The following is a 25,853-nucleotide window of genomic DNA, read 5'->3' on the forward strand; positions in this document are numbered from 1 at the left end:
TTTCGCAGTGGTGCCAATTTTTACTACATCTCCGAAAAAGCCCTACATACTACTGGAACATAAACCAGTAAGGATATAGTTGCTAAAAAAAAATAAATGTTCTATTATGTACCCATTAGCTTATGTACACATACATACATATATATTTACTTTATTTTTCCAATTAACTATTACAGACAAGTATAATTTTAGAGTATTCTTAATTAAGTAATTATCAATAAAATAAAACTTAAATATTTTGTTATGCATAAAAATCATTTACATTCAATAAAATGATTATGTTAGTATATATTAACTTAACCGTTATATTCCTTTTTGTGATAAAAAACATTTATTTAAATTCATAACTTCAATATTTAAGCTAATCAAATAAATACTTATTATGTAATAAAAAACTAAGCCTATAAAATTCACACATATATTGCAAACTTCTTTATTTTGAGCGTTTCGATTCATTCGAGCCCATTTCTTTGGACATAATTTCTGGCATTTTTCGTTTTCCTTGTTGTTGCACTCTGGTAACAGTCGTTCCGCCGCCGCTAGAAATTTAAAAGAAGAAACAATAGAATTATTAATGAATTTACTTTAAGTAGATATGTATGAACTCAATTGTTTCGAATTATCATTTTTTAGAATTTTCGGTTAGAAGTTAAAAATCCCAACAACGGCATGAAAAAATGAAAATTTAATTTTTAATCCCAACATCATGGATTAGAAATTATATGTTTGGGATTATGATTGGCATAATTAGAATATTGATAAAAAAAAACTGTTGTTTGGTATCATTACGAATCGCATTAGAGAGCTGTGAAAATTGCCAATCAGACTAAAATTGTCCAAGTCCCAGATACCGAATATGGGGCCCCAGTTCCGAACCTTTATTGAAGATGTCGGTCAATAGCTGACCTACCGATCGCTAATGGCTTAGAGGTAGCAACTTATGCTGATGATACGGCATTTATCGCCACCAGTTTTAATCCTAGTGATGCCTCACTTCACTTACAAGAACAACTTAATATTGTTGAAAAATGGCTAAAGAATTGGAAGATAGAAGTAAATACACAGAAATCTGTTCAAATAACGTTTACGTTAAGGACTGAGAAATGTCCCACCGTAAGGTTAAATGGCTCCATAATACCTAAAATTGAAACTGTGAAATACCTTGGTCTTTATTTGGACAGACGACTCACTTGGAAGATACACATAAAAGAAAAAACGAAGCAACTCAAATTTAAAACTAAAAATATGTACTGGCTTTTAGGTCAGCGATCTCAACTTAGCCTTGATATCAATCGAAAACTTTAAGAAGCATTGTAAGTGCTCCTTGGTTTGTGMGCAACTTCGAAATCCATAAAGACTTAAATATACCTTTTATTAAAGACGAAATCAGCAAATCTTGTCGAAAATATTTGGATAAATTTTCTAATCGTGAAAACTTACTGGCAATAAGTTTACTAGACAGCAGTATGGATGTTAGACGCTTAAAACGAACTCACATTTTGGATCTTCCATATACATAGATTAAGTAGTTTTAAGAAGTTTAAGCAAATAAATAATTTACGAATATATTGATTAGTCTCAATGGAGAACAATCAATCCTGTCACTATTAATGTATTTAAAAAATTTGCTGATTGTCATTTGATAGATTGCGAATAAATATATATTAAAACAAAAAAATATATATATATTATTTAAATTCCTCAGAAATAGTATGCTTGTAATTCAAAAATGAGTTGAATCATACTCGTATTAATAATTCAATTACCTTGGTATACCTAAATAATATAAAGATTTTCGGACTTTCAGTTGTCTTTATACCTTAAGTCAAAAGTTCTGATTTTTTTTAACGTTAGTAGGCCCGATGGTTGCTGAAATCTCTTCTTTCTGATGGTATTAAAAAATATATAAATGTACTAATAAGTACATAACTTTGGTAAATTTTCTCAGAAGATTCCAAAAAAATACCCCATCGTTTCGGATGGGTTTCATCTTAATACCATTTTCTTTCTCTTTTCTATCTACCCTGGTGTAATACTTTACTGGCTAACGAATTACACCAACTCTCATACGGAGGCTGCTATATATATTTCTTTCCTAGGCAACACTAAGTGTTGCCAGGTGCAATCTGACATTTCCATTGGAAAGTTTAACATATTTTAGCATAACATCACTCATAACGTTCTGTCATTTAATCGTGAATTGTTTTATTTACAGGCAATTAAAAAATTCATCTCTTCCAAAAAATGGAATTAACTCGTGAACATTTTCGTGCGATCATTTTTCACAACTTTCGACGTGGATTATCACGACAAGAGTGCATCGATGAACTAAAATCTTTCTATGGCTATGAAGCACCATCCTGTAGCACTGTGAGAAACTGGTACAACGAATTCAATCGTGGCCGACGCTCGCTCAAAGACGAATTCCGTGAAGGTCGTCCAAAAACAGCCGTTGTGCCAGAAAACATCGATGCCGTACGTGAACTAATAATGCAAGACCGTCATGTAACATACCTTCAGATAGAGGCATGCCTATGCATTTCTCCCACCAGCATACATTCGATATTGCATGAACACCTGGTTCCATCAAAAAGGTTTGTTCTCGTTGGATCATGCGAATCACGAATTATGGATCTATGCGTATTCTTCCAAGACGAGCCAAATCCAACGAAAGTTGTTCGTAGAAGAAGCACTTCGAAGCAAATAGTCGCCTGTTTCTTCGGCAAACTGTTCCGCGACTGTTCCGCTTGAGCAACGGCCAATTCTGAGTGGTACATCACCATTTTTTTGCCTGAAGTCTTCGGAGAAATTCGAAAAACGAACAAGAGAAGACGAATCATTGTGCACCATGACAATGCGAGCTCTCACACATGGGCTCAAACCAGCGCCTTTTTGATCGGCCAAAACGTCGAATTGATGGGTCATCCGCCGTACAGCCCTGACTTGGCACCCAATGACTTCTTTTTATTCCCACACATCAAGAAAATAATGCGTRKTCAACGATTTTCGTCGCCAGAAGATGCTGTTGAAGCATTCAAAAACCATGTTTTGGAGGTGTCTTAATCGGAGTGGAAAAAGTGCTTCAAAAATTGGTTTGAGCGCATGCACAAAAGTGTATAAATCTTGATGGAGAATATTTTGAAAAACAATAAAAGCATTTTCGTTGATAAATATTCCTATTTTCATTATTAGGCCAGAAATATATATAGAGCCCTCGTATACTACGTGTAATGATTTTATTATATTTTAATTTTAACAAGCCTAATGCCGAATTGGTCGGTAAGCGCGTGGATATTAAATTACTTAAAAATATTGTATTTGGACAACGGTAAAAATAAATGCAACAAGGCGGCAGAGACAAGTTTTCTTAAAAATTATATTAACGATTCAGCGCTGAAAATTAAAGGATTTTGCGCAGACCTTCATCTAAATGTCATATCCCTAATATTATGAGCTCGAAAAATGAATATTGAGTTCTTTCGCAATATTTTTTTAAATAAAGTTTTGCAAACACCTCTTAGTATTTAACCAACTTGCATCCTTTCAAGTTGATAGAGTATGAAATGTTCGATTACACCCGAATTTAGCTTTCCTTACTTGCTAAATCTGATTTTGGGACTGAAAATTAAATTTTCAGTTTTTCAATCTTTTTTTACAATTAAATATTAAATTTTTAATTCCAAACATTTTGGATTAAAAATTGGGATTGAACATTGAAAATTGAATTTTAAACCTCAAACTATTTGAATTAAAAACTAGATTTAGAAATAGTTGAACAACCTACCCTTTAGTTGGAGCACCAATCACAAACTTTTTCTGATTAATACAAGTCTCCAGAATGTACTTGTTGTCACTGGGCGACGACGACGAGGATGATTGCTTCGAAGAACTGGGCTGTATTTTAAGTGCACCCGCACCTAAGGGCGCTTTATGCACTTGAACGCTTGTAGCAGATTTTGCTGGTGTAATTTGTGTAGGCAAACGCTTGTCCATAGCGAGTGCTGCTTTGAGGGCATCACTCTGCAACGTTTGTACGCCAGTTTTAATTGGAGGCGTTTGTAGATTGCCATTAAGAGCTTTGACAGTGGCAAGTGTTGTCGGTAATGAGTTCTGTGTCGTTGTTGTTGTTGATGATTTTATTGGTTGGATCTGCACACTTGGCGGTTTGCGTTGAAGTATATTCTTGTTTTTCATCGTCAACAATTTCGACGCAAGTTCGGCCGCGCTCGGCTGAAAGGAATTTTGTGCGCTGCCTTGCGCAGATGTAGATGTGGTTGCAGATTTCAATATTGACTCTGCGTTTGGCGTTAACTTCGTTTTGGTCATTGCATTTGTGGGCTTCGATATGGTACGATTTAGGGATTTCTTGTTGTTTTCAAAAAATTTACTCGCCGCAAAGGGTAGCGTGGGTGTGGGTGTGGGCGATTCACTTGTGTTGTTTGCACTTGACGCCACTTTATTGTTAGTGGGATTTTTCGTTTGCAACTTACTTTGATTGAAATGCTGCTGCTTGTGCGCGCTACTGGTGTTAGTATTTGTAACAGCAGTTAATGAAATGCTTGGTGAGATATCACTAAGATGCTTTGGGATGCTCGTGGACCCAGGAGGGCTGGTCGTGGGTATTATTTGCATTTCAGGATTCGTGCTCATATTATTATCGCTTGGCATTTTAACGCTTGTATTTTTATTTGTAAAAATACTTGGTGCACTGGGCGCGTTGCTGGTTTTGAAAGATGTTTGAAAGCTTGCCAAAGTTGGCATGCCGCTTTGTTGTTGCTGTTGCGTTTCTTTCGCAGATTTCTGATTGGGTGTTAGACGTTCATCGATTGTGTTCGTTGTATGCGTTGTGTGCGCCACATCGATGGGAAAACTACGTTTGGAAGCAACTTGCGGCAGTGGTGAGCTACGAGCACCACTCGAGTTTGTCACCGAAAAATTACTCTTGCCTGCAATGGACAAATCTGTTGCTGTTTTTAGTGTTGTTTTATCGGCTTGTGATTTCTGTGCCGGCGGTTCCATAGCCTTTGGAGAAGGACTATTTAAGCTGGTTAAAGCGTTTTTGTCGAAACTAAGATTGGTGGGCGATGGGTACAGCGGATTACGAAACTGGTTCACAGGTGCGTTCGTAGCACCCTTTGATTTATTGCTATTGCCCGAAAAATCATGTCTGTAATTGACTAGGCTTTTCAAACTATTTTCATACATTTGATAGTCGTAATTCGCCTGTAGGCTACTCGCTGTTGGCGGCGTTGTTGATGGATAAGTGGGCGAGTTATGTTGCCTAGGCGGCAATGTTGGCGTATTTACATTGTGTGACATGTGATTGCCAACCGCGCCCAAGCCAAACATACTCAAATCACCGAGCGCACTGAGCGGATTGGTTTGCAATGGATTGCTGTGCATATTCAAGTCGGGTATAAGCGGATTCGTGCCAAGAGATTTCGGTGGATTTTGTGCGAATGGCGTGCCGAACGCTGCACCGCCAAGCGAAGTACTTATGTCGGGATAGGCAAATGTACCCTCCGCGATTCTTTTTCGCATTTCTAAATATTGCTGATTGGTAGTGTAATTTCCCAAATGCGAAAGATATGGCAAGTATGAGGAAAGTGCCGCAGGCGAATAATTACCGTAATTGAAGAGTGCCGACATTTGCTAAAAGAAAAAAAAATTATTAAGGAGACATAGAGATTATTTGGAATATTAACCACACTTTTTTATATGGCTTCACAAAGTACTGTCTTTATCAATCCAAGCTAAGGACAGAATTATATACATACAAACTTTAAAGGCTTTATAAAAGTAATTTGAGGTAAATAACTATTTTGATTAATTAACAAATTCAATCCGTTTCTGAGAGTAAATTCCATTAAAAAAAAAATCATTTAGGTAAGATAATAATTTTGCATAAAGAATAATTAAATTAATCTGTCAGTCGTAAGGAAAAGTTTTTAATTACAAAAGAAAACTTGACAAGTGTATAGTAAATTAATCGCATTTTCAATGTATTGAAATGAAAAACAAGCCTTTCAAATGATGTCGTTTAGAGCAGATATTATAAAATTGTTGAACGTTTATTTAACCCTACTTTTGTTAAGACAAATTTTTATATATCCAAATGTAAGATGAATTCGATGCAATTAGTTTTTATCTTATTTTTATTAACCAATTAAAAATATGTTATATATTAATGAAGTTGTTTCTATTTAAACCGTCTTGCAGATAGATAATATAATAATAATAATAACTTCTAACTAGCTCCCTGACTTTTACGAAATCAATTTTAATAAATAATAAAGAAAATAGACATTTACAAAAATAACTGGTACCACTTACATTGAAAGCATTTAAAGAACCCATGTACGAAGGAAACTTTGGTGCTGAGAGATTGTTTTGCAGGCTGTCAAATATAAATATTAATTATATTTATTATAAAAACTTTTTAATATTTATGGTTTTTTATATTTATTTCATAAAGTTTAAATGAATACGAGAAAACGTTGATATTTGGTTTTCATTTAGGATGAAATTGTTTAACAAGGTTTTCTCATGCTGATTTTTTGTTTATAAAAATAAATAAAAACCATCTAAATTTTTTAATTAAAAAAATTAAATTTCTACAACAAAAACTATTTATACACCAAAAAGCTGTTCTATTACTATACCACTGCGCTTTAAAAAACAAATTTTGCAATGTTTTGAACAATAAATAAGCTCTTTCTATTAAAGCGTGAAAATCTTGTTCATTACTCACTCATCCGGATTTGGCAATTCGCGAGTTTCTGCAAAATATATTGGCATTAGTACTTTAATTGCAATAAAAAAATTTGTAAATTTGTACATACCAGTACTTAATTGCTGATCTCTTTCGTATGCGGCCCAAGCATCTTGTTTTTCTTGTTCGCTTAATTCTTGTTCCACTTTATTTTCGAGTAAACTATCATGTTCGTGATACTTATACACCAACGAAGGATAATTTAACAGCAAACTAGCTAGGATGCTATCTTGCGGGCAGTCCGGCATAGGCCTATTTTCATAATCTGGCTGTGTTAAACTAGAATGAGGAAAATGTATTGTTTACAAGCAATTTACTCGATTTATATCAAAAGTTCACCTGTATAATTCGGTTAACTCCGCCATGCTGTAATGTCGATCGATTTGTTGTTCATCCACAACTCTAAAACTCATGGCTTGCTTTGTTACCGATCTCGAGTATACTTTTTCTTCCATTGTACCCTACATTTAATTTAAAACGAAAAAAATAGTTAATAGTTTAATGAAAAAATATATTACTTGGAAATTAAAGAAATAAGTTTATAATCCTAAAAATCTATATTTAATAGGTTATGTACCTTCAAGCTATTTGATAAAAAATAAAGTCATACAAAACAAAGTCTTACCATCGCTAATAGCCGGTAAATGTAGCAATTTTTCTTTTGGCCTAAACGAAATACACGAAAAATATTTTGCTGATCGTTCGAAGGATTCCATGATGTATCTAGTATTATTACTCTATTAGCGCCAGTTAAATTAATGCCCTGGCCGCCCGCCCTCGATGATATCAAGAAAACGCGCGCTCGTTTATTCGAAATCGAATTGAATTGTTCAATCATTTCATGGCGTATCAACTTCGGCGTTTTGCCATCTAAACGATAGTAATCCTTTCCGAGTATCCATGTGTTTTTGACTTGATAGCCTTGCGACATTTCTACACCAAATAAATTAGAATATCATTTATATTTATATAAAATAATGTCATTTCATATTTACTACATACTTAATTCGTTTAAGGTATCTGGATCTTTGTCATTCATTTTTTTGAAAAAGTATTCCACAACATTTAATACTGCTACAAAAGCGGAGAATATCAAACTGAAAGTATTTGTTATATTATAAACAAAAATTCGCATATAGATTTTAAACTTAAGACAGACAACTTGCCATTTCTCGCCCTTCTCTTCGCACATACGTAATATTTCAAACATTGTGCGCAGCTTATTGCTAGGCAATATGGCTTCTAAATCCTTTTCTGTAAGTAAACTACGCCACCAATCGTTCGTCACAGATATAACACCAGTTTGACTGTCGTAGACGTCGTCAGGCTGATCATCGTCTGAGTTGACAGCCTGATTTTTTCGCGGATCTTTTTTATGCTTTTGCTAAAAATTAAATTAAGACATGTTTTAAAATTTTCAAATGGTTACTTTGCATTGCTCACAGCTGTCGCATTTTTCCACGCATCCTCTAATACTTTTGGATGAGTCCAAATCTATAAAAAAAAATTGTAATAATGAATAAATTAGGTAAAATAACTTCTATATTACTCACCTTTCGTAAGCATGTGTAATCTGTTATCAAACCTTTGCCTCTATCATCCTTTTTCGAAATTATAGCTAAACTGTGTTCATAAAGCACCGTCTGTAAAACCAAATTTGAATAATTTTAATAAGTCTTTTTTTTTTTTTTTTGTATTTATGATAAATGATTTCATTTATAATACTCTAAACCCATGAAGTTTGAAACGCCAAGAAGGAAAAGTCACAAGCCGCTTCAAGCATGTAGTATACAAATGATCAGGGTGGCTAGCTGTCTGTCTATCTATATATAAGTCGTAAATTTTTGAGATATCATTCTGATATTTTACACATCTCGAAATGCGTTGTAGCTGATCGACTTCGTTGAAGTCCGAAATATGGTTATATGTAGTACTAGACTCCAACATTGGAAAAATCATCAAGCTACGTGACTGTCTCCGGAACGAAAAGCCACCAACCAGATCGATCATATTGTGATAGATGAAAGACGCGTCTCCAGATCTTGTTGCAACGAAGATACGCACTCGTCTCTGCTCGCTCGTCAACAAACACAAGGAATGTTCGACGTCGAGAAGCTGCAATCACAACAGACAGCCAAACGATTTTCTGCTCGACTTGCACTCCCGCTCTCTGAGAGCCCTCACCAGCATTCGGTGTAAGGGAACTGTGGTACGACATTTTAAGCTCCGTTCCATTGCCCAATCCTGAAGACGTTCGAATATCAATTACCAGTCTGAATGCCCAATCCACAAAAAGCAAGACAATTAACTGATTGGACTTTATCCGTATGGCGTCAGGCCAGGACCAATGCTCCAAGTCTTGGAAAAGACTCGTGAAAAGAGAATCGCCATACACCACTTCTTCGTCAATTTTGAAGCTGCGTTTGACGCCACTTTATGCCGCTATGTCTGAATGCCTGCAAAACTAATACGGCTATGTAAACTGACGCTGAGCAATTACCAATAGCTCAGGATCAGGAAGGATCTCTCCGAGCCGTTCGATACCTAACAAGGTTTCAAACAAAGCGACTCCCAATCGTGCGACTACTTTAGGATATATCTGTCATACAAACGGTTCGATCAAAATAAATCTCTGTAGGAAAACTTTTTTTATTTAAAGCGATTTTTTCGGGAAATTTCAACTGAATTATTGTCCAAAGCAAAGCTAGCATATAGCTGTTATTTTAATTTGACAATTTATCTTCACGAAATTTGGCATCGATCGGACTACCATAACATATCCTTGTCATACAAATTTGATCGATCGAGATCAAGTCCTTGTATGGAAAAATTTTTTATTTTACGAGATTTCCTCGCAAATTTTGCATGGATTATTATCCTAGACAGCGCTACAATCACCGAACAAATTTTTTTAGATCGAACTACCATAGCATATCGCTGTCATACAAACTGACCGATCTATTTTGTATAGCAAACTTTTAATTTAACAAATTATCTTCAGGAAATTCGACATTATGTTATTATTGGCTAAAACAACAATACAATTTCCGAACAAAATTTTTAGATCGAACCAAATATTTATATATACATATGTATATATCGAATGACCAAAATCAAGTTTTGTATCTAACATTTTTTTTTTTTTTGCGAAGAGTACTTTAGCTTTGGTGCTGCCAAGGTTAACGGTTTTCTGGTTTTAACTAAATTCTTTATATTTCAGAAAAATTTAGAAAATATTATACCGAAATCCCTTACCTGAACTTTTGTCATTGGTACAAACAGCACATATTCGTATTTTTGGGGCAAGAAGGTTTTTAAGAGCTCAGCTTCTTTTCTCTATGACAAAGCATAAAAATAATATTAAATAATGTATATATATTAGCTATTAGTTTCGGTGTATTTCACTCACCTGCACAAACTTAGAAAGTTTCTTATGTAGCACAAAGGACCGTTGTTTCATTACTTGTATGTCCCTTTTGCTTGAATCCTTGTGCTGGCCATTTTTAATTGGATTAGCGTATAGGTTAGCGAATTCTTTTTCAGTACCCAGAAATAGCGGTTTTATGAAATTCACCATGCTGTAATCTAGAAGTATTTAGAAATAAGTATAAAAGGGTATGGTATGTAGTGGAATAATCCGAAAATAAGGATGAAAGCAAGACGTAAACGTTGTTTTTAGTAAAAAAAATAATAAGTTAACTTCAGCCAACCGAAACTATAAAACCTTACATCTAGTTTAAATGATAGTTATATTCTACAGTGGTCCGATACGGACAATTTGTCCGGGAATAGAAGCGTTGCCTTAGACAACTTGTCAAATAGAATTATATTGCTTGTTGCTGTTGTTATATAATCACCGATTGAGTGGTAAGGTTCAGGTAGGTTGCCATTGAGTTTATCTAACGGTAGGTTCGGGAAACGTACTGCTTTCACAATGTCGGACGATAGGGAGAGGGGTATTAGATTAGTGGCGTTAGATGGGCATGCAAAGAGTTGGTTAGAGCCATGCGGGGAATAGTTACATTCTGGGCATATATTTGGTATGTCAGGGTCGATTCCGGATAAGTAGGAGTTTAATCTATCGCAGTATCCAGAACGAAATTTTGCAAAGGTCACTCTAGATTCGTGCAGCAACACGAGCTCATCGTCTGCAAAGAACGGTGGGTTAACTCCAAGTACGCCAATCACTAAAAGGGAGTCGAGGAAGGTGTTAATGGCTCCACTGTAAATCAGAAATCTAATCAACGTACTGTCCAATGGCGTCAACGAGATCAAGGAAAGACCTCATTAGAGAGAAGCAGAAGAGGTGATAGAAATCTCTGTGGTTGCGGAAGTTTCGAAATGTAGAAATGAAACAGGAACGGCCACTAAGGTAGTTCGTAGTCCACCAATTCAATATCCTCGAGCAGCGTTGTGTGGATGACTGTGTCAAAAGTTGTCCAACGCTACGAGGATCGTCCTCTCATAAGATGGTTTATGGTTTAAGCCATGAACTATGTGAGCGTTTACGACGTTAAATGCTGTGATGGTGCTGTGCATTTTGAAGAAGCCTTGCTGATGAGTGATCGGTCAATTATAATGGCAACTGATCTGAGCAACTTGTTTGGAAATTCTATCATATTTCGTAAACACATCTTTCTAAATAAAAAAAAACTTTTCCATACAATAACTGGATTTTGATCGGTCGGATATTGGCGATTCTGACAAATTTTCCTTGGGGTTAATCGAAAAATTTCATATCGATATCGCAAAATGTGAAGAACAGGGCTCAGCTCGTCACGCTGATCTTGTGTGTAAAAAAAATCTAAGTTTCGGCTTATTTTTGGTAAATAAAAAATAAATAAAGAAAGGAACAAGTAAATAAAGCAAATAACAAATAATGCAAAAAAAATATAAGTTTTTGTAATAAAGAAATTATATTGTTGATTTGTACAACAGAAAAATAATTGTTAAATAGTAGTAAGTCAATAGTAATTTTATTATAAGAAATAAGTTGTTTTGTTGATTTGTAAAAACAACATATTAATTTTTAAATCTTATAATAATAAAATAATAGTAACTTAAAATTGTTTTGGTAATTTGTCAAAATTTTCAGTTAGAAATTGTCAGCATATCAAATATTAAATCACTACCGTGCATAAGAATCTTTTATTTTATACTTACATTCTTTTAAATTGTTCTGTATGGGAGTACCCGTTAAAACGATTCGCTTCTGAGTTTTAATTTGTGACACAGCCAAACTGATTGCTGATTTGCTGTTTTTAATAATGTGACCTTCATCGCAAACCACTAAATCGGCACCTTTAATAAGATTATTTTAATATAATTATCAATTAATAACTTGAATAAATGAAAATACCTGGACTTAACAAATATTTGTCGACATCGTTGCGAATGCTTTCGAGGCGTGACTGGGCAATACTGCGATTCTTATACGAATGATAGAAAACCAGTGTTCTGAAAGCCTCATAGCCAATTAGCAATATACCAGCAGCATTTGCAGTAGCTTGAGACCACTCTTTAAGTATTTGAATTTTATCGTTGATGTCACTATGGAAATTTTGTAAAACAAATGAATAAATAAGTAATATTAATTTAGAGTAATATTGAATTTTTCTTACGACGTATCATGAAATGTATAATATTTCGGCTTTAGTGGACCTAGCCAACGATCAATTTCATCGGCCCAATTCATAACTGTGCTTTTAGGGCATAATACAAGTACTTTAGATGTCTTCAATTCCTTATATGAAATAACTGTATGCAGTAATGCAATTAGCTGTAATGTAAACAGATACGCATTTTTTAATTTAATGCAGCGATTTCTAGCGTTATCACTTTACCTGTAGGGTTTTTCCCAAACCCATGCAATGCGCTAAAATACAACCAGAGCCAGAGCTTTTCTTAAGTGCCTCAACGCCACCATAACAGGAATCGTACATAAATTTTACACCGTCACGCTGATGTTGTTTCAAATATTTCACTATATCCGGATGTACTTTAATGAAGGTTTTCATTTCATCATTGTAATCTAAAATTAAATTGTTGTCGCCTTGCACATCGGGTCGCTCCTTCAATAATTTGGCCAACACTTTGTGTTTTTTCTCCAAACGTCGTATACGTTCTGTTTCGTTGCGTTGTGCTTCACGTGTTACCGTTGCTAACTGTTCCGGACGTAACATTGGTTTGATACGAGATTTAGACTCGTCTACTGCTTCCACATCGGACGATTCACTTTCCGAGCTAAGACTTATCGAGTCACAAAGTCGATTCATTTTCTTTCTCTTCTCAACAACAGACAGCATTTTCTCCAAAGATTTGGGTTTACTTTGTTTTTGTGTTGACGCAACCATTTCATCGAGTACTTCGCAATCAGAATTTTCCGATGAATTCGTCTTGTTTTTATCAGCTATTGTGTTTTTGGCATCAGTAATTTCCTGTTCTGTGGGTTTTTTCAAATCCCCCGTTTTATCATATACTTCCGTCTCTTCGTCGCTTTCATTGACATTGAAGTTCTTCAGAAATCTCTCAACTAAAGGTGAACTACTACCTTCATTGCTAGATAGTATCTCCTCTATATTATCACTGACATCCGTTTCGGACGTTTCGCTATCGGATTCACTGAGCAATTGTTGCTTTACATTCTCATTGCATCGCTTCAAAAATTGTTTTTCCGTTATAATCTCTTCCTCACTCTTCGAAAACAAACATATACAAAAAAAGTGTGTCAGTTAATGTTACATGAAATTTAAAAAAATTAAGCATTTTACATGGTTTATTAAATTAACGACGAAGCTTGTAACGTTCTAAAGTAAACGTCAGAAACCCTATAAAATATGCATATAAAAGATCAGCGTGACGAGCTGAGTCGATTTAGCCATGTCCGTCTGCCTGTTTGTCCGACTGTCTGTGTCTGTCTATATTACACAAACTAGTTCCTATGTGTTTTAGATAGTAATCTGAAGTTGTGCACATGTTTTTTTATATCGAAAAAGTTTCTCATTTGTCGGTATCGCCGACATCGGACCACTTTAGTATATAACTGCCATACAAACTGAATGATCAAAATCAAGTTCTTGCATGTAAGTTTTTTATTTGACGAGAGATACGCACGGAATTCGGCATGGATTATTGTCCAAAACAAAGTTACAATCTCCTAATAAATTATTAACATCGGACACCTATAGCATTTAAGTGAAATTCAAACAGTACCATCAAAATAAAGTTCTGGTATGGAAGCTTTCTTATATATCTACGAAATTAAAGTTTTTCCTTGTTTTTCTCTAAATGACTTACTTCGGTTATGCTGGCGTCGGAAAATATTTCTGTCTGAATATCGTCATCAATGTAATCATCAGCTATATCTTTGTTTTTACTGGTAGTAGATTTTGTTTTAACTTTTTCATTTAAGTCTGCCGATTTTGGTGCTCCAAGATTTGTTCGCTTTATCAGCCCATTCAAATTAATTAATCTAAAATTTCAATTAGACAAATATTCTTTAATTAAAGTAGAAATATAGTTTCGCAATAAATTGTTACCGTTCAATTTCTTTGTCGCCTTCATTTTGAGAATTCTTACTACTCAAAGTTTTTCCCGCTGAATTTTCTTTGTCGCTTTCATTCTGCGCACCGTTTTGCACAGAATTAGCATCCGTACTACTCTTCTTACGTTGAAAAGTATCCCGTTCTTCGCTTTCGTCGCTATCACTTAAATTATTTTTCTTATTTACATTGCGGATGTTAGTGAAATTCTCACTGCAAAAAGTTTCAGTTTCGAATATTTCAGATTGCGTATACTCCGCCAAAGGTACACCATCGTCATATTCCGCAGCAATGCTTTCTTTTTTATGTGCACTAAGCAATTGCGCTGCAGCATTTATATCCGAATTTTTCGTTGAGCCCTTTAAGCGAATTCTATTTCCTGGTAATTTTATAAAAGCTTCCGTCTGACTGGTGTCACTTGAACTGTCTGAATCCGTAGGATCTAATAAAATGTGCTTATTGCTTTGATTTAGTTTGCGTAATTTATTTTTAGATAATCTACTGTCTGTCTGCATCGACTTATCCTCATAACGAACGGCGGCAGATGATTTTACTATTCTTTTAAATATTTCGAATTGTTCCTGCAAATATTTTTGAAGCTTATTTTCGATGGTTGTTGTGGACGAAGTAAAAGTGTCACAATCGTTTTGCAAAGATTTAGCAAACGACTTTAGTGTCTCTAAATGGTGAATAACGGTCAGATTTTCATTACAATTAATATCGAATGCTTCATCGAAAGTTGAGTGTTCCATTGGTTCCGAACAATTCTCTATTGGCGACGGTACAGATGCAATGTTAACAGTCTTGAAATCAACTTCGTCTTGTGGAAAACTTTCTTTTTCCTTACGATCAGTTGCTAATTTATTAATTTCATTTGGCGTTGTGCTGTCCATAGTCGATTGTTTTGTAGAGTTATCTTTAACAAGCAATTCCCCAGTAGTGGTATCAAGATCTATGTCATCGTTTTCACCATAATGATTTTTAAATTTTTCCAAATTTGCACAAAATATTGCTGGCTTTGCGCAGAACTGAGCGGAGGTATTTTCCACTATTTGCTTCATAGCTGTCGCAGCATTTTTCAATTCAATACTGCTTTCGCTTTTTGTATTATCCAATATTCTCGAACAATTCTTTTCTGACAGCGGTCCAAATGAAATAATTTTTAATTCAGGCTCTATTTTTTGTTCCGAATTTTTCATTCTTTTATCACTTGCTGTGTTGTATGTGTGACTGTTTTTATGGAAGTAATCAAAACAAGTTTTATTTTTTGATTCAGTATCTGTAATAGTACTTGATTTATTTGAACAATCACTTTGTAAGGCATGTTCTAAGGGTTCCGAACAAATTTCTTGTAGCGATGGTATAGAGGATATATTCATAGTAATATTTTCATTACTATTCGCTGTTGTTTTAGATGAATCAGTTGAATTTATTTCATCATCAAATTGTGTATTTTTCTTACTTGTTTCATCCGTGACCACTGACTCAGCAGAATTTTTATGCGCTAAAGTTTTTAAGTCCACGTCAAATATAGCACTTTTTGAAGATTTCTCTTCTCCGAAAATCTCTATTAAGTTTAATGTATCAACCTTAGAAATCTTATTATCTTTATCTTCTTGGGTACTAAATGTATTAATACTTTCTAAAGTTCTGTCTACAAAATCATTGACAAGATTTAGGGCAGTAGAGGAACGATCCTCTCTACTAATAATATGATGGAACAAAAGTTTGCGCAAACTATCGCCATTAGTTAATTGGCTTTGGGAAGTGTAATTATGGTCGTTCATTATATGTGAAATGTCGCTGTCAGTATCAACATTTGTAATTAATTCGTCATTGGTAGTGTAATGTGAGTCCTGCCTTAGGATTGCATTGTTGAGTAGATCGTTGTGTTGATTATTGCTATTGATATTATTTTTATCAGTAATCTCATATACATTTCCTATTTCTACCTCTGGTGCAGCACAGTTCAAATTTATGTCATCCTTATACTGCTCCTCTATATAATAATCACCAATTTGTTCTTCTAAAATCTTTTCGGTTTCGCATGTAAATTCCATTTTGATGTCGTTGGGTTTTATTATGGAACTTTTTATTACATTTATTGGAGCAATATCACTGGTCGCTTGTAATTTGTCGTCGCCAATTTGCTTAGACTCATGACAAGCTTCAATACGTAAATCATTGGCATATTTTGATAGAGAAGTAATTTCTTCCTCAGCGAAATCCCCATTTAATGTTTGCGAAGCAGTTTCCTTATTCACAACAGTTACATCTTCGGTATGCGAATAAATTGAGTAGTTATCAACGTTTAGTCCTTTAAAGACGTCTAGCTGCTTTTGAGGTCTTTGTATCTCCACATTTTTATTTCCACACACATAATTGGTGACACCAACTTCTTCATCATTATTATTATTTAATCTGACACTGGTACTTGGATTATCATTATAATTCTGATATATTTTTTCCACAGATGAAACATGTTCAATGTTTGGACAGTTTCGCAAATTCTCCTCGACTTCCTCCTGACTGAGAAAATTATCTTCATCGAAACTCAAAAGAGTACTCAAAGTATCCGACACTTCCTGATCGATATCTCTTGACATATTGCTTTTATTTATTATACATTTGCTGGAATACAAAAATTCAATTCAAATACAATTTTACGCTTCATTATTTTACGATGTATTATACCAAATGGGAACTTCCGCAATTACATATTTTTCTTATCTTCCTTTAACAATTGTTCAATATTGTAATAAAAGATTTATAATAACAAAATAAATTCTTTCCACCATCGACAAACAAATGTTTTCATCGTATAATGTTTACTGCTGATCTCTTTATTCATGTCAATGGGAATTGGTGGAATGAAACACAAAGTGATTATTTACAAAAGCAAATATGATATGTGATTTGCATTTCAATTGTCTATTCACAAAAAGCAACAATACATTTGGGATCAGTTTAACTGTTGTTAATTAAATTGGGGCTTTCAGGAGTAATTTGATCAAAAGAGAATAAAAACCACTACGTTTTCACTACGTCGACACTAACTGAAGCATTAGCGTCCTTTAAGACCTGTAACGGAGAAACTAAGTACTATTTTTTTTATACAGTTTACCCTGTATTTCTGTTCTTCATTTCACTTTGTCCCATATGCCATTCTTTGTTTTTATTTTTAGTTGTTACTGAATATTTAGTAAACATTATTGCGACCAAATATTTTGTGTACTAAAATTGTCAGAATCATGTCTGCGCTAGCTAGAAGTAGTGGTAATATAAACAAAAAGGATAAAAGTCCGAACAATGTAATAAAAATTCCTAAAAGTGTATTTGAAAGAACATTAGAAGTAATAAATAATCCTCAACATCCAGCATGGACTGACCGAAATAATTCTTGCGCAAAAGCTATTCATCGTAGCGCAGAAAATAACATAAGGGGCATGCGTTCAGTAGACATTTGCACAAGGATGTTTTTGGCAAGAACTTGTTTAATGAAGCGGGATCTTAAAAATCTAGCAAAGGTACTTACTGTTACTACTCCGAGTGGCGGACGAATAGATGCCAGATGGTACCCACTTTGTCTAAAGGTAATCTAATAAGCATATTTAAAAGTAGTTAAAATTTACAAATACAGAATCTTTGAAAAACTTTATATACATGTATATAAATGACATTCTTATAGCGTTATTACTTTTTAATAATTTCTTTAAAATCGAAGTTATATCAAATTTGTTCATTTTAATGAAGGATAGACTGATATTATGTATATATGTATATTTTAATTCCAGTACGGAGTACTTTGTTTGGCGCATAAGAACCATCCTTTATTCAATTTGTACCTGCAATCATTGGCTTCATCAGATAATAGCGAAGAAACTGTGAAAAAGTGTACACAATATTCGCAAAATGTAGAAACATGTAATAAATAAGAAACAAACTTGCAATTTAAATCTGCATTTTATTTATTTTTTCATTACATACTAATATTACATATTTGTTTGAGTTCAAAGTGAATATTAAATTTTAAGGGCTAAAACGCACGATTCAACGAATATGCTGTTTTTTAGTAGAGTAACACTACCAAATATAATCTTATTACTAAAAGAACGATACATTTAAAATCCATAGCAAATTTTATTTGCTTTCAATAAACGGTTATTGAATGCTAACGCATGGAGTGCAAACTTCAATGAAAACCATATCGTGTACAAATACTGAATACTCCATAAAATATCAATATTCTTCAATATTTTTATATGTAGTATTTCTTCTGAAATATGTTTATGTTAGAAGTTCAAAGTTTTAAACTATGCTATTGGCATCGTGTATATTTAGAGGCACAAATTCTCACATCGCAGCTCTCACCTGCCTTTATGCCAATAAATATACTTGAAAAGATACATACAGTTAAATACATTATTTATTATTAACCTTGCAGGATCTGAATACGCATACCTACGGTTCATATAGTCTCCACGACTTTTTTTCTTGTAAATCCTTTATAATTGTAAGTATTGGAGTAATTGTAACATTACATCAGACTAACAAGCAGTTTTTCCATTAATCATTTTGTAACTATTTATGTTCTTTAAATGTTAAGATTATTAATTGGGAAAATCAAACTGTGTTTCGGTAATTTTTAAGTATTTTGCACAGTCCTTAATAAACATCATCTTCCATGGAAAAATCGGATGTTTCTCCAGCGTAAATTGAACTGAAATACAGTAAATTTATTATAATGATTTTTGAATGATGGAAATTAACTTACTTTACTGCTCGACATGTAAAAAAGACGATGCGTTTTAACTTTTTGTTATAAAAGAAGTAGTTAAAAGACCACAAACAACCGGGTTCACCAAAGGGATCAGAACTTAAGTCGGGATTGTAGCTGTAAATGTCACAATCAGATAAGTTAATTTCATCATCTATAGCCGTCCATAAGGGTTGACGTAAGACTTGATATTGGTCTCCAGCTAAAGCCGATAAATTAGAATGAACTGAGTTCATCACCCACTGTAGCGAAGGTTCTTTGCTAAATTCATGAGACTGTAATGGAAAAACCGAATATTTGGTAAAAAAAAAATTTGCTGAGCTCTAAAATATCATCGCAGAAATTCAAGGATAAAATAATTTTTGTTATGAATCCTACCTTGGCATCAGAAAAATCGTAATCTGGTTCAAATGAAGCATTCAATGTAGCAATCAAGTAGAAAAGAGTCTTGCGAGATATTGTATCGCAAAGGATTATTCCTTCGTCCCCCGACTGGCTATTGTTGCGATGGAAGTTCGGTGAAAGGTCAGCTAAGGTTTGTGGTGGTGAAAGTGCTTGTAGATCATGTGGTCCAACACCGTGTGTATCAGCGGTGAATCTTTTATATAAAGCTTTATCAGCCGCTACCATTTTGCAGGAATAGCTCTCAATACGACCAAAGATAGTACTCCCACCAGTTTGTATAGACAATGCATTATTAATCGCCTCAAAACGCGAACTCTCCAACAACTTCATTTTGCAAAAGAATTAGTTATATACCAACAACTTGTTAATAAAATGTTATGATGATTTTGACCGTTTCAAAGCTTATAATTATAGCGTATTCCGTATGATTATTTGATCCTGAAGGTTTCACGTATTTATTCCCGTCTTGAAATCTTTTACATTAACGATGCATATATCTTAATGGCCTAATTATATTGTAGACTCACGCAAATACTTTGCAATGGTCAATCTAAACACAAACTCTTATTCTCGCCGGTTGGTTAGCAATTCTGAATTGTTGTTTTGGGTATACTATCATTGCCGTTATCAGATTTTCACCTATGTTTGTGTTCTTAAACATCGTAGATGGATGAACAATTAGTCTCTTTTTAACTATAACGCGCTTTACTTTTGAGTTATACAACTTAATTTGATCACACTGCTTAGTAAACATTACACTTTGGGCAACAAAATGTCTTTATTCTATTTATATAGCGATCTGCACATATATTCTTAGCAGATGTATTATATAATTTTATTATTTGAATAACGGCACTGTAAGAGTTCAATTGTTCAGAACGAAAACCAAACAAGTCGCATGCAAGCAAAAGGTCAAAATATTCAAAATGGCGTACACTGGATCTTGTTTGTATACTATTGATACCAGGTATTTGTTATTAGATTTAGTATACAATTTTTCCAATAGGTAGTACTCAAACCTATTAAGAATAAGCACACTTTCCTTCGTCCCGATTCCACTTCTTCTATAAATGTTCAAAGTCACCTGAATCACTCATTTTTGCATATAATATTGACACCAACATTACCAGGAACAAATATATGTATATAACCAGGAAAGTAAAATCATATATATGCAGGTGATATTTCTTTTCGGAGTTTCTTTCGTAAAAATTCACCAATCAGTTTGCCTGCAATCGATTTTTCATAAATAATTTCTCTTCCTCACTAAGAAAACACAATTAGAAATTCTTTTGGTATACGATTAATATCATTAATATAATGGCTCAATTCTTAGTCGTTTCTTCTTTGTGATTACTTTTCTTTAGTATATATATCCGGTTATTTTCATTATCAATATTCGTTAATATGGAATCGGTTCAATACTTTCGCAGTTAAGGGGCATTTATAGTGCGATTCTGTATACAGACTGTGATACAGTTTCAAGTCTCTAAATTTGAGATGTTAAGTTAGAGACAATTTTTGAGACTTGAGACGATTTTGCTATTCTGTAAATGACAGTCACAAAATCTATTACATTTAATAATTCAGAGATGTTTTTATACTTGAATGAAAATAAATATGTTGATTAGATTTTAAAATAGAATGGTTATAAATTTAGTATACCTTCTCAGGATTTCGGGATTAAAATGGGTATGGTCGGATAGAGGAGATTCTCCAGATCAAGAATATATATAGTTATAGCCGCAGGAAGCTTTAATTTTAATTACGTATTTTCTCGATATAAAATTAATTTTTCACTTTTATATCCACTAACACATCACTAATACATTTGTAAAAATTTATTTTATATTATGTAGTAGAAAAATAGTTTTAATTTCATATTAAAACAACTTATAAAAATAAAATATAAATATTTTTTTTTAATTTAATAAAACAAATGTGTAGAACTCCTGCGTGGGCGGCCCTCGTCCGCGCTTCAAAAAAAATAATCCTGGTCTAATATATATTCAAAATGGCAGACAAGAGTTCCTTTTGGTTTTGTAACCCGCTAACTTCCAGGTCTCAAATTTGAGGCAATATTTTGAGACTAACGCTACTAGTCACAATTTGAGACTTTACCTCAAAATGCCTCACGTAGAGACTAGAGACTGGTTACAGAATCCCGCCATTAGGTTGAGACAGTTATTCATATATTTATATATCATTTTAACCATGCGCTTCTATACTGTGATACAATCTCTAATTTTGAGATTTTAAATTAGAGACAATTTTTGTGACTTGAGACGACTTTGCTATTCTGTAAGTGACAGCCACAAAATCTATTACATTTCATTATTTAGAGATGTTTTTATACTTGAATGAAAATAAATATGTTGATAACAAATATTACATTTTCTATAAAATAGTCAAAAAAGATAATTACCAATAAAAACAAAAGTGTATGTTAACTTTGTTTCATAATATTTACGATATAAGAAACGAGAATTGATTAAAACAAGAGTTCTTTTTAGTTTTGTGACCTGCTAACTATCAGGTCACAAAGTTAAGACAATATTTTGAGACTAGAGACTGTTTAGTTGATAGTAAATAGTCATAAATTGAGACTTTACTTCAAAATGTCTCAAAAAGTGACTAGAAACTGCTCACAGAATCGAATTGTATCAAAAATTAGAATTCGATTATTTGACACTAACCGATTATTCGCTTATCGGTTCACTGCTAGACGAGTATCTTTCAGCAAACGTGTAAGGAAATTGTAACTGTTCACTTTTGCATATTGTAACTATTTGTTACTTTTGTTCAAAGAGTGGGGAAAAATGTAACGCATTGTCATTTGATGTTCAATGGTTTTCACGCTGCAATCAATTGCAATTATGGCACTCTGTATTGTTTTATATGCGAACCTTATTTGTTATGTTTGTGTTAACAAAAAAACGAATGTACTTTCTCAAATCTCTTTACAGTCTGTAAAGGGTAACAAATACTTTTGTTAGCTAATAGGTATCCTATGTGTTAAAGTGCCCATACACGACACACAAGTGCGTTCGATCGGTATGTGTGCGCATGCGGTTTACTCGTGTATGGGCTTGTGCGCGTACCGTTCCATGTTCGCGAAAATGTGTGATTTTTTACGATCGGTGTGCGCACATGTATGTCATGTATGGCGTTGTGTGCGCACAAAATCTCATTTCTCTCTTGTCGCCGAACAGTAAAGATCGCGATAAATTTTTAAATAGATTTAAGTAAAAAAAAAAAATCGATTGTTTGAGGCTTATAAAGCAGACTGCCCTATTAATAAAGATATCGTATCAGAATTTATTGATGTTATAAAAAATTAATTCGCAATTTGGCAAACGAAAAGTGATAAATATAAAAATAAAATTGAGAAAATTAAAGTTGGAATAACTTTTTAACGAAATACAAAGAAATAGATAAAAGTGCTACATTAGAAATAAATTCCAACAAATGTTCCGCTTGCCTGTGGCACATGTTCACTGTATGAAGAACGAACACAAAATGGATTTGTGTGTCGTGTATGGGCGAAACGAATTCACACAGATCGAACGCACATGTGTGTCGTGTATGGGCCCTATTATACAGCAGTATTCTGAGAAAAAAACCTCACAACTGATTTGTGATGTTTGCTCTGAAGTTTATTTTGTGATGTTATTCTTGCTCACTCACTCACCACATGAAGTGAAAAGAACTTTGCTGTGAAACATCTGTTTTACAAAAGGAAACAGGACAAACTAACATCCTTCATTATTATTCTAACTCGTTATATTAATTATTTCTTGATTTCTGTATTGGGAATTGAACGAATCAAGTGGAAAAATTGTGCTATGTGAGAAGTAGATGTGGTTATTGTCCGATTTCGATTTGGGCATGTCTACAGTCGTAACATTATACCCAATTATTGCTTTTGGGGCGACTCCCTGAAAGCGTGAGCAACGCTTGTATATCGTCACCTGAAAGTCAAAATAACTTATCATCAAAAAATTCGAAATTGAGTGTCTTATTGATTACGCTTCACTACTTCAAATGACATACATAATATTATATATGTTCAACAATTTCAGGTTCTGCGCTCAGATATAAACCTGGTTTAACCAATATTATTTTTTGTTTTATTCATGCTCCATTTTATTTAGTGTTTCATTCCTGCCACTGTAAATTTCCGAAAATGTTGTTAAGTTATTTTGCATTTTAGGTGACGATATGATGCTGTAGCCAACCCGTGCGGAGCCTGGGCTCACCACTAAATGAAGCTTCAGCGGAGCCAATCCGGCATATTTGGTTTAAGAGCTCCCTGAAGTCTAATTGCAGCGTCTGTTCACCAGAGTTGAGGCTACGAGCCAGGGCCGATATGGAAATAAGTGACACGCTATATAAATGTGTATAAAACTTTATATTTCTCGCTTAGCGAGGTTGTGCTCTGGGTTTGAAACCCGCCCTTTCGAAACCACGCCCATCGTCCAACTTTTATCACGATCCCTATTAAACCATATTGTCATACCATCATGGCGGAAAATTTTTACGTTTCTGGGGCATATACATAGTTATCGATTTATCGCGCTTTCAATAGTTTTGAACAGTACCGTTATATGGGGAGTGACCGTATTCGAAAACATCGAATTTCATCGAAATAAGGCGAAAAAACTGGATTATCGACTTAGTGGGTCAAAATATCCGAAAATAATACTAGAAATCGAGTGGGGAGCATGCGTCGACGTCTAGGGACAATCATTGTTACAAAATGTAGACCAAAAACCGCTAACACTATTGTAATTACTTTTGATTTATATAAATAATCATTGGTGCACGTAAACTTTTTTGATATGAATTAGGCGTATTTTAAGTTTTAGCATTAATTTTTTTTATTTGTGTAAGAAAAAATATTTTGATATGATATATTTAATGTTAAATATACTTATTTTGAAATAGATAGAAAAAAACAACAAAATTTATTCATTTTAAAACAAATAAACGTAATTTAATAGAACTAAGTGTATGTCAACTTTATTGATTCACTGTATATAACCCTATATCTAACTCGTTTAGTTTGTAGCATCTGTTTGTAAGAGTATAAAAAAATAGTTAAACATTGAGAGATACCATTTGTTATTAATAAAATTTTTTGAATTTTTAATCGCGAATTACTTCTCTGGAGAAGCTCCCCTATCAGTACATACCCCATTTATATTGAAATTAGTTTTCAGTACCCCACCGCCATAGTAATCGGAATCGTGCTCTGTTGATAGCATATTTTATAAAATGCGTAGACTACTTAACCCACTGATATTCTTTATTTTCTTTCCAATTTGAATATCCATCGATATACCATTATTTTTTCCAAACAGGTACAGATTTCTTCAAATGCTCAATAGAATATGAAACTGCCTTTAATGCGTCTTCTCGATGGGGAGACGATATAGCAATAACTACGCTTGCTTTCTTTGGTGAAACTAATCCGAAGCGGTGATGTTTTGCGATGTTCGCTACATCTTTCCAATGGGAGCGCACTGCATACAAACCATTTTTCAGTCAAACGAATTTCTAGCCGTCCCTACGAATATGGAAAGAGCACCACAATCTTCACGAATTATAATGGCTGCAGCATCCAAGGGTTCCCGGGTAATTGACAAAAAATTAGCCATACCTTTTTACCCTCCACTAATAGCTGGAATAATAGAAACCTCGTAACCTTCTTGAAGATTTACTAAATTAACACAGTAACATAACCGTTTATTGCATAACATAGCTATCCCTTATACTATCTATTGCACATTTTTGGCAAATCTGGTTTAAGAGTTTCGATACATGCATGTGTTGTTCAGTAATAAAAGTTGTTGAACTTAATTCAGGAATTTCACGCGCTTTGGCAAAAAATAGTACTTTAACTTCCACCAATTCACACAACTCATTACCAATAGTATTTAGAAAATTACAAGTATAAGGCCAGTCGGATAAGATATTATAAGACAAGTGAGGGCAAACTTAACAGAACAATTAATATCAACCTATTTTTCTCTCCCACCAGTCGGTTTACAGTGCGATTCTGTACTGAGATACAGACACAAGTCACAAGATTTTAAGTTAGCGACAATTTTTGTGCCTTGAGACGATTTTGCTACTCTGTAAGTAACAGCCACAAAATCTATTACATTTCAATATTTATAGATGTATTTATACTCGAATATGTTGATACCAAATATTACATTTTCTATAAAATATTCAAAAATGGGACCTGCTAACTATCATTTCACAAATTTTAAACAATATTTTGAGACTAGCGCTAGAGATTGTTTAATGAATAGTAACTTACCTTAAAATGTCTCAAATGAGACTGCTTACA

General features: G+C 33.8%; 3 protein-coding genes across 3 annotated transcripts; 1 reads left to right on the plus strand and 2 right to left on the minus strand.

The window, feature by feature from the left end:
• Positions 1-274: 274 nt before the first annotated feature.
• On the minus strand, positions 275-17,117 carry LOC108965953 (transcriptional regulator ATRX-like). Its single transcript, XM_018928639.1, has 20 exons — positions 17,008-17,117; positions 14,311-16,944; positions 14,069-14,243; positions 12,616-13,467; positions 12,394-12,551; positions 12,132-12,322; positions 11,936-12,073; positions 10,182-10,357; positions 10,028-10,108; positions 8,326-8,415; positions 8,216-8,266; positions 7,939-8,156; positions 7,775-7,869; positions 7,398-7,705; positions 7,112-7,233; positions 6,843-7,051; positions 6,752-6,779; positions 6,334-6,397; positions 3,785-5,652; positions 275-539 (listed from the first exon to the last, which is right to left on the minus strand). Exons 2-20 carry the CDS (start codon positions 16,917-16,919, stop codon positions 434-436), a joined length of 7,539 nt encoding a protein of 2,512 aa, XP_018784184.1. The 5' UTR covers positions 16,920-16,944; positions 17,008-17,117; the 3' UTR covers positions 275-433.
• A 405-nt stretch (positions 17,118-17,522) lies between these two features.
• On the plus strand, positions 17,523-18,269 carry LOC108965960. The gene is made up of 2 exons (XM_018928646.1): positions 17,523-17,906; positions 18,108-18,269. Exons 1-2 carry the CDS (start codon positions 17,565-17,567, stop codon positions 18,246-18,248), a joined length of 483 nt encoding a protein of 160 aa, XP_018784191.1. The 5' UTR covers positions 17,523-17,564; the 3' UTR covers positions 18,249-18,269.
• Positions 18,270-18,721: 452 nt separating this feature from the next.
• LOC108965961 (repressor of RNA polymerase III transcription MAF1 homolog) lies at positions 18,722-20,846 on the minus strand. The gene is made up of 3 exons (XM_018928647.1): positions 19,469-20,846; positions 19,088-19,365; positions 18,722-19,033 (listed from the first exon to the last, which is right to left on the minus strand). Exons 1-3 carry the CDS (start codon positions 19,823-19,825, stop codon positions 18,979-18,981), a joined length of 690 nt encoding a protein of 229 aa, XP_018784192.1. The 5' UTR covers positions 19,826-20,846; the 3' UTR covers positions 18,722-18,978.
• Between the last annotated feature and the right edge of the window lie 5,007 nt (positions 20,847-25,853).

Source organism: Bactrocera latifrons, unplaced genomic scaffold, assembly GCF_001853355.1.
Source record: "Bactrocera latifrons isolate USDA-ARS-PBARC rearing strain unplaced genomic scaffold, ASM185335v1 scaffold_151, whole genome shotgun sequence".
Taxonomy (NCBI): domain Eukaryota; kingdom Metazoa; phylum Arthropoda; class Insecta; order Diptera; family Tephritidae; genus Bactrocera; species Bactrocera latifrons.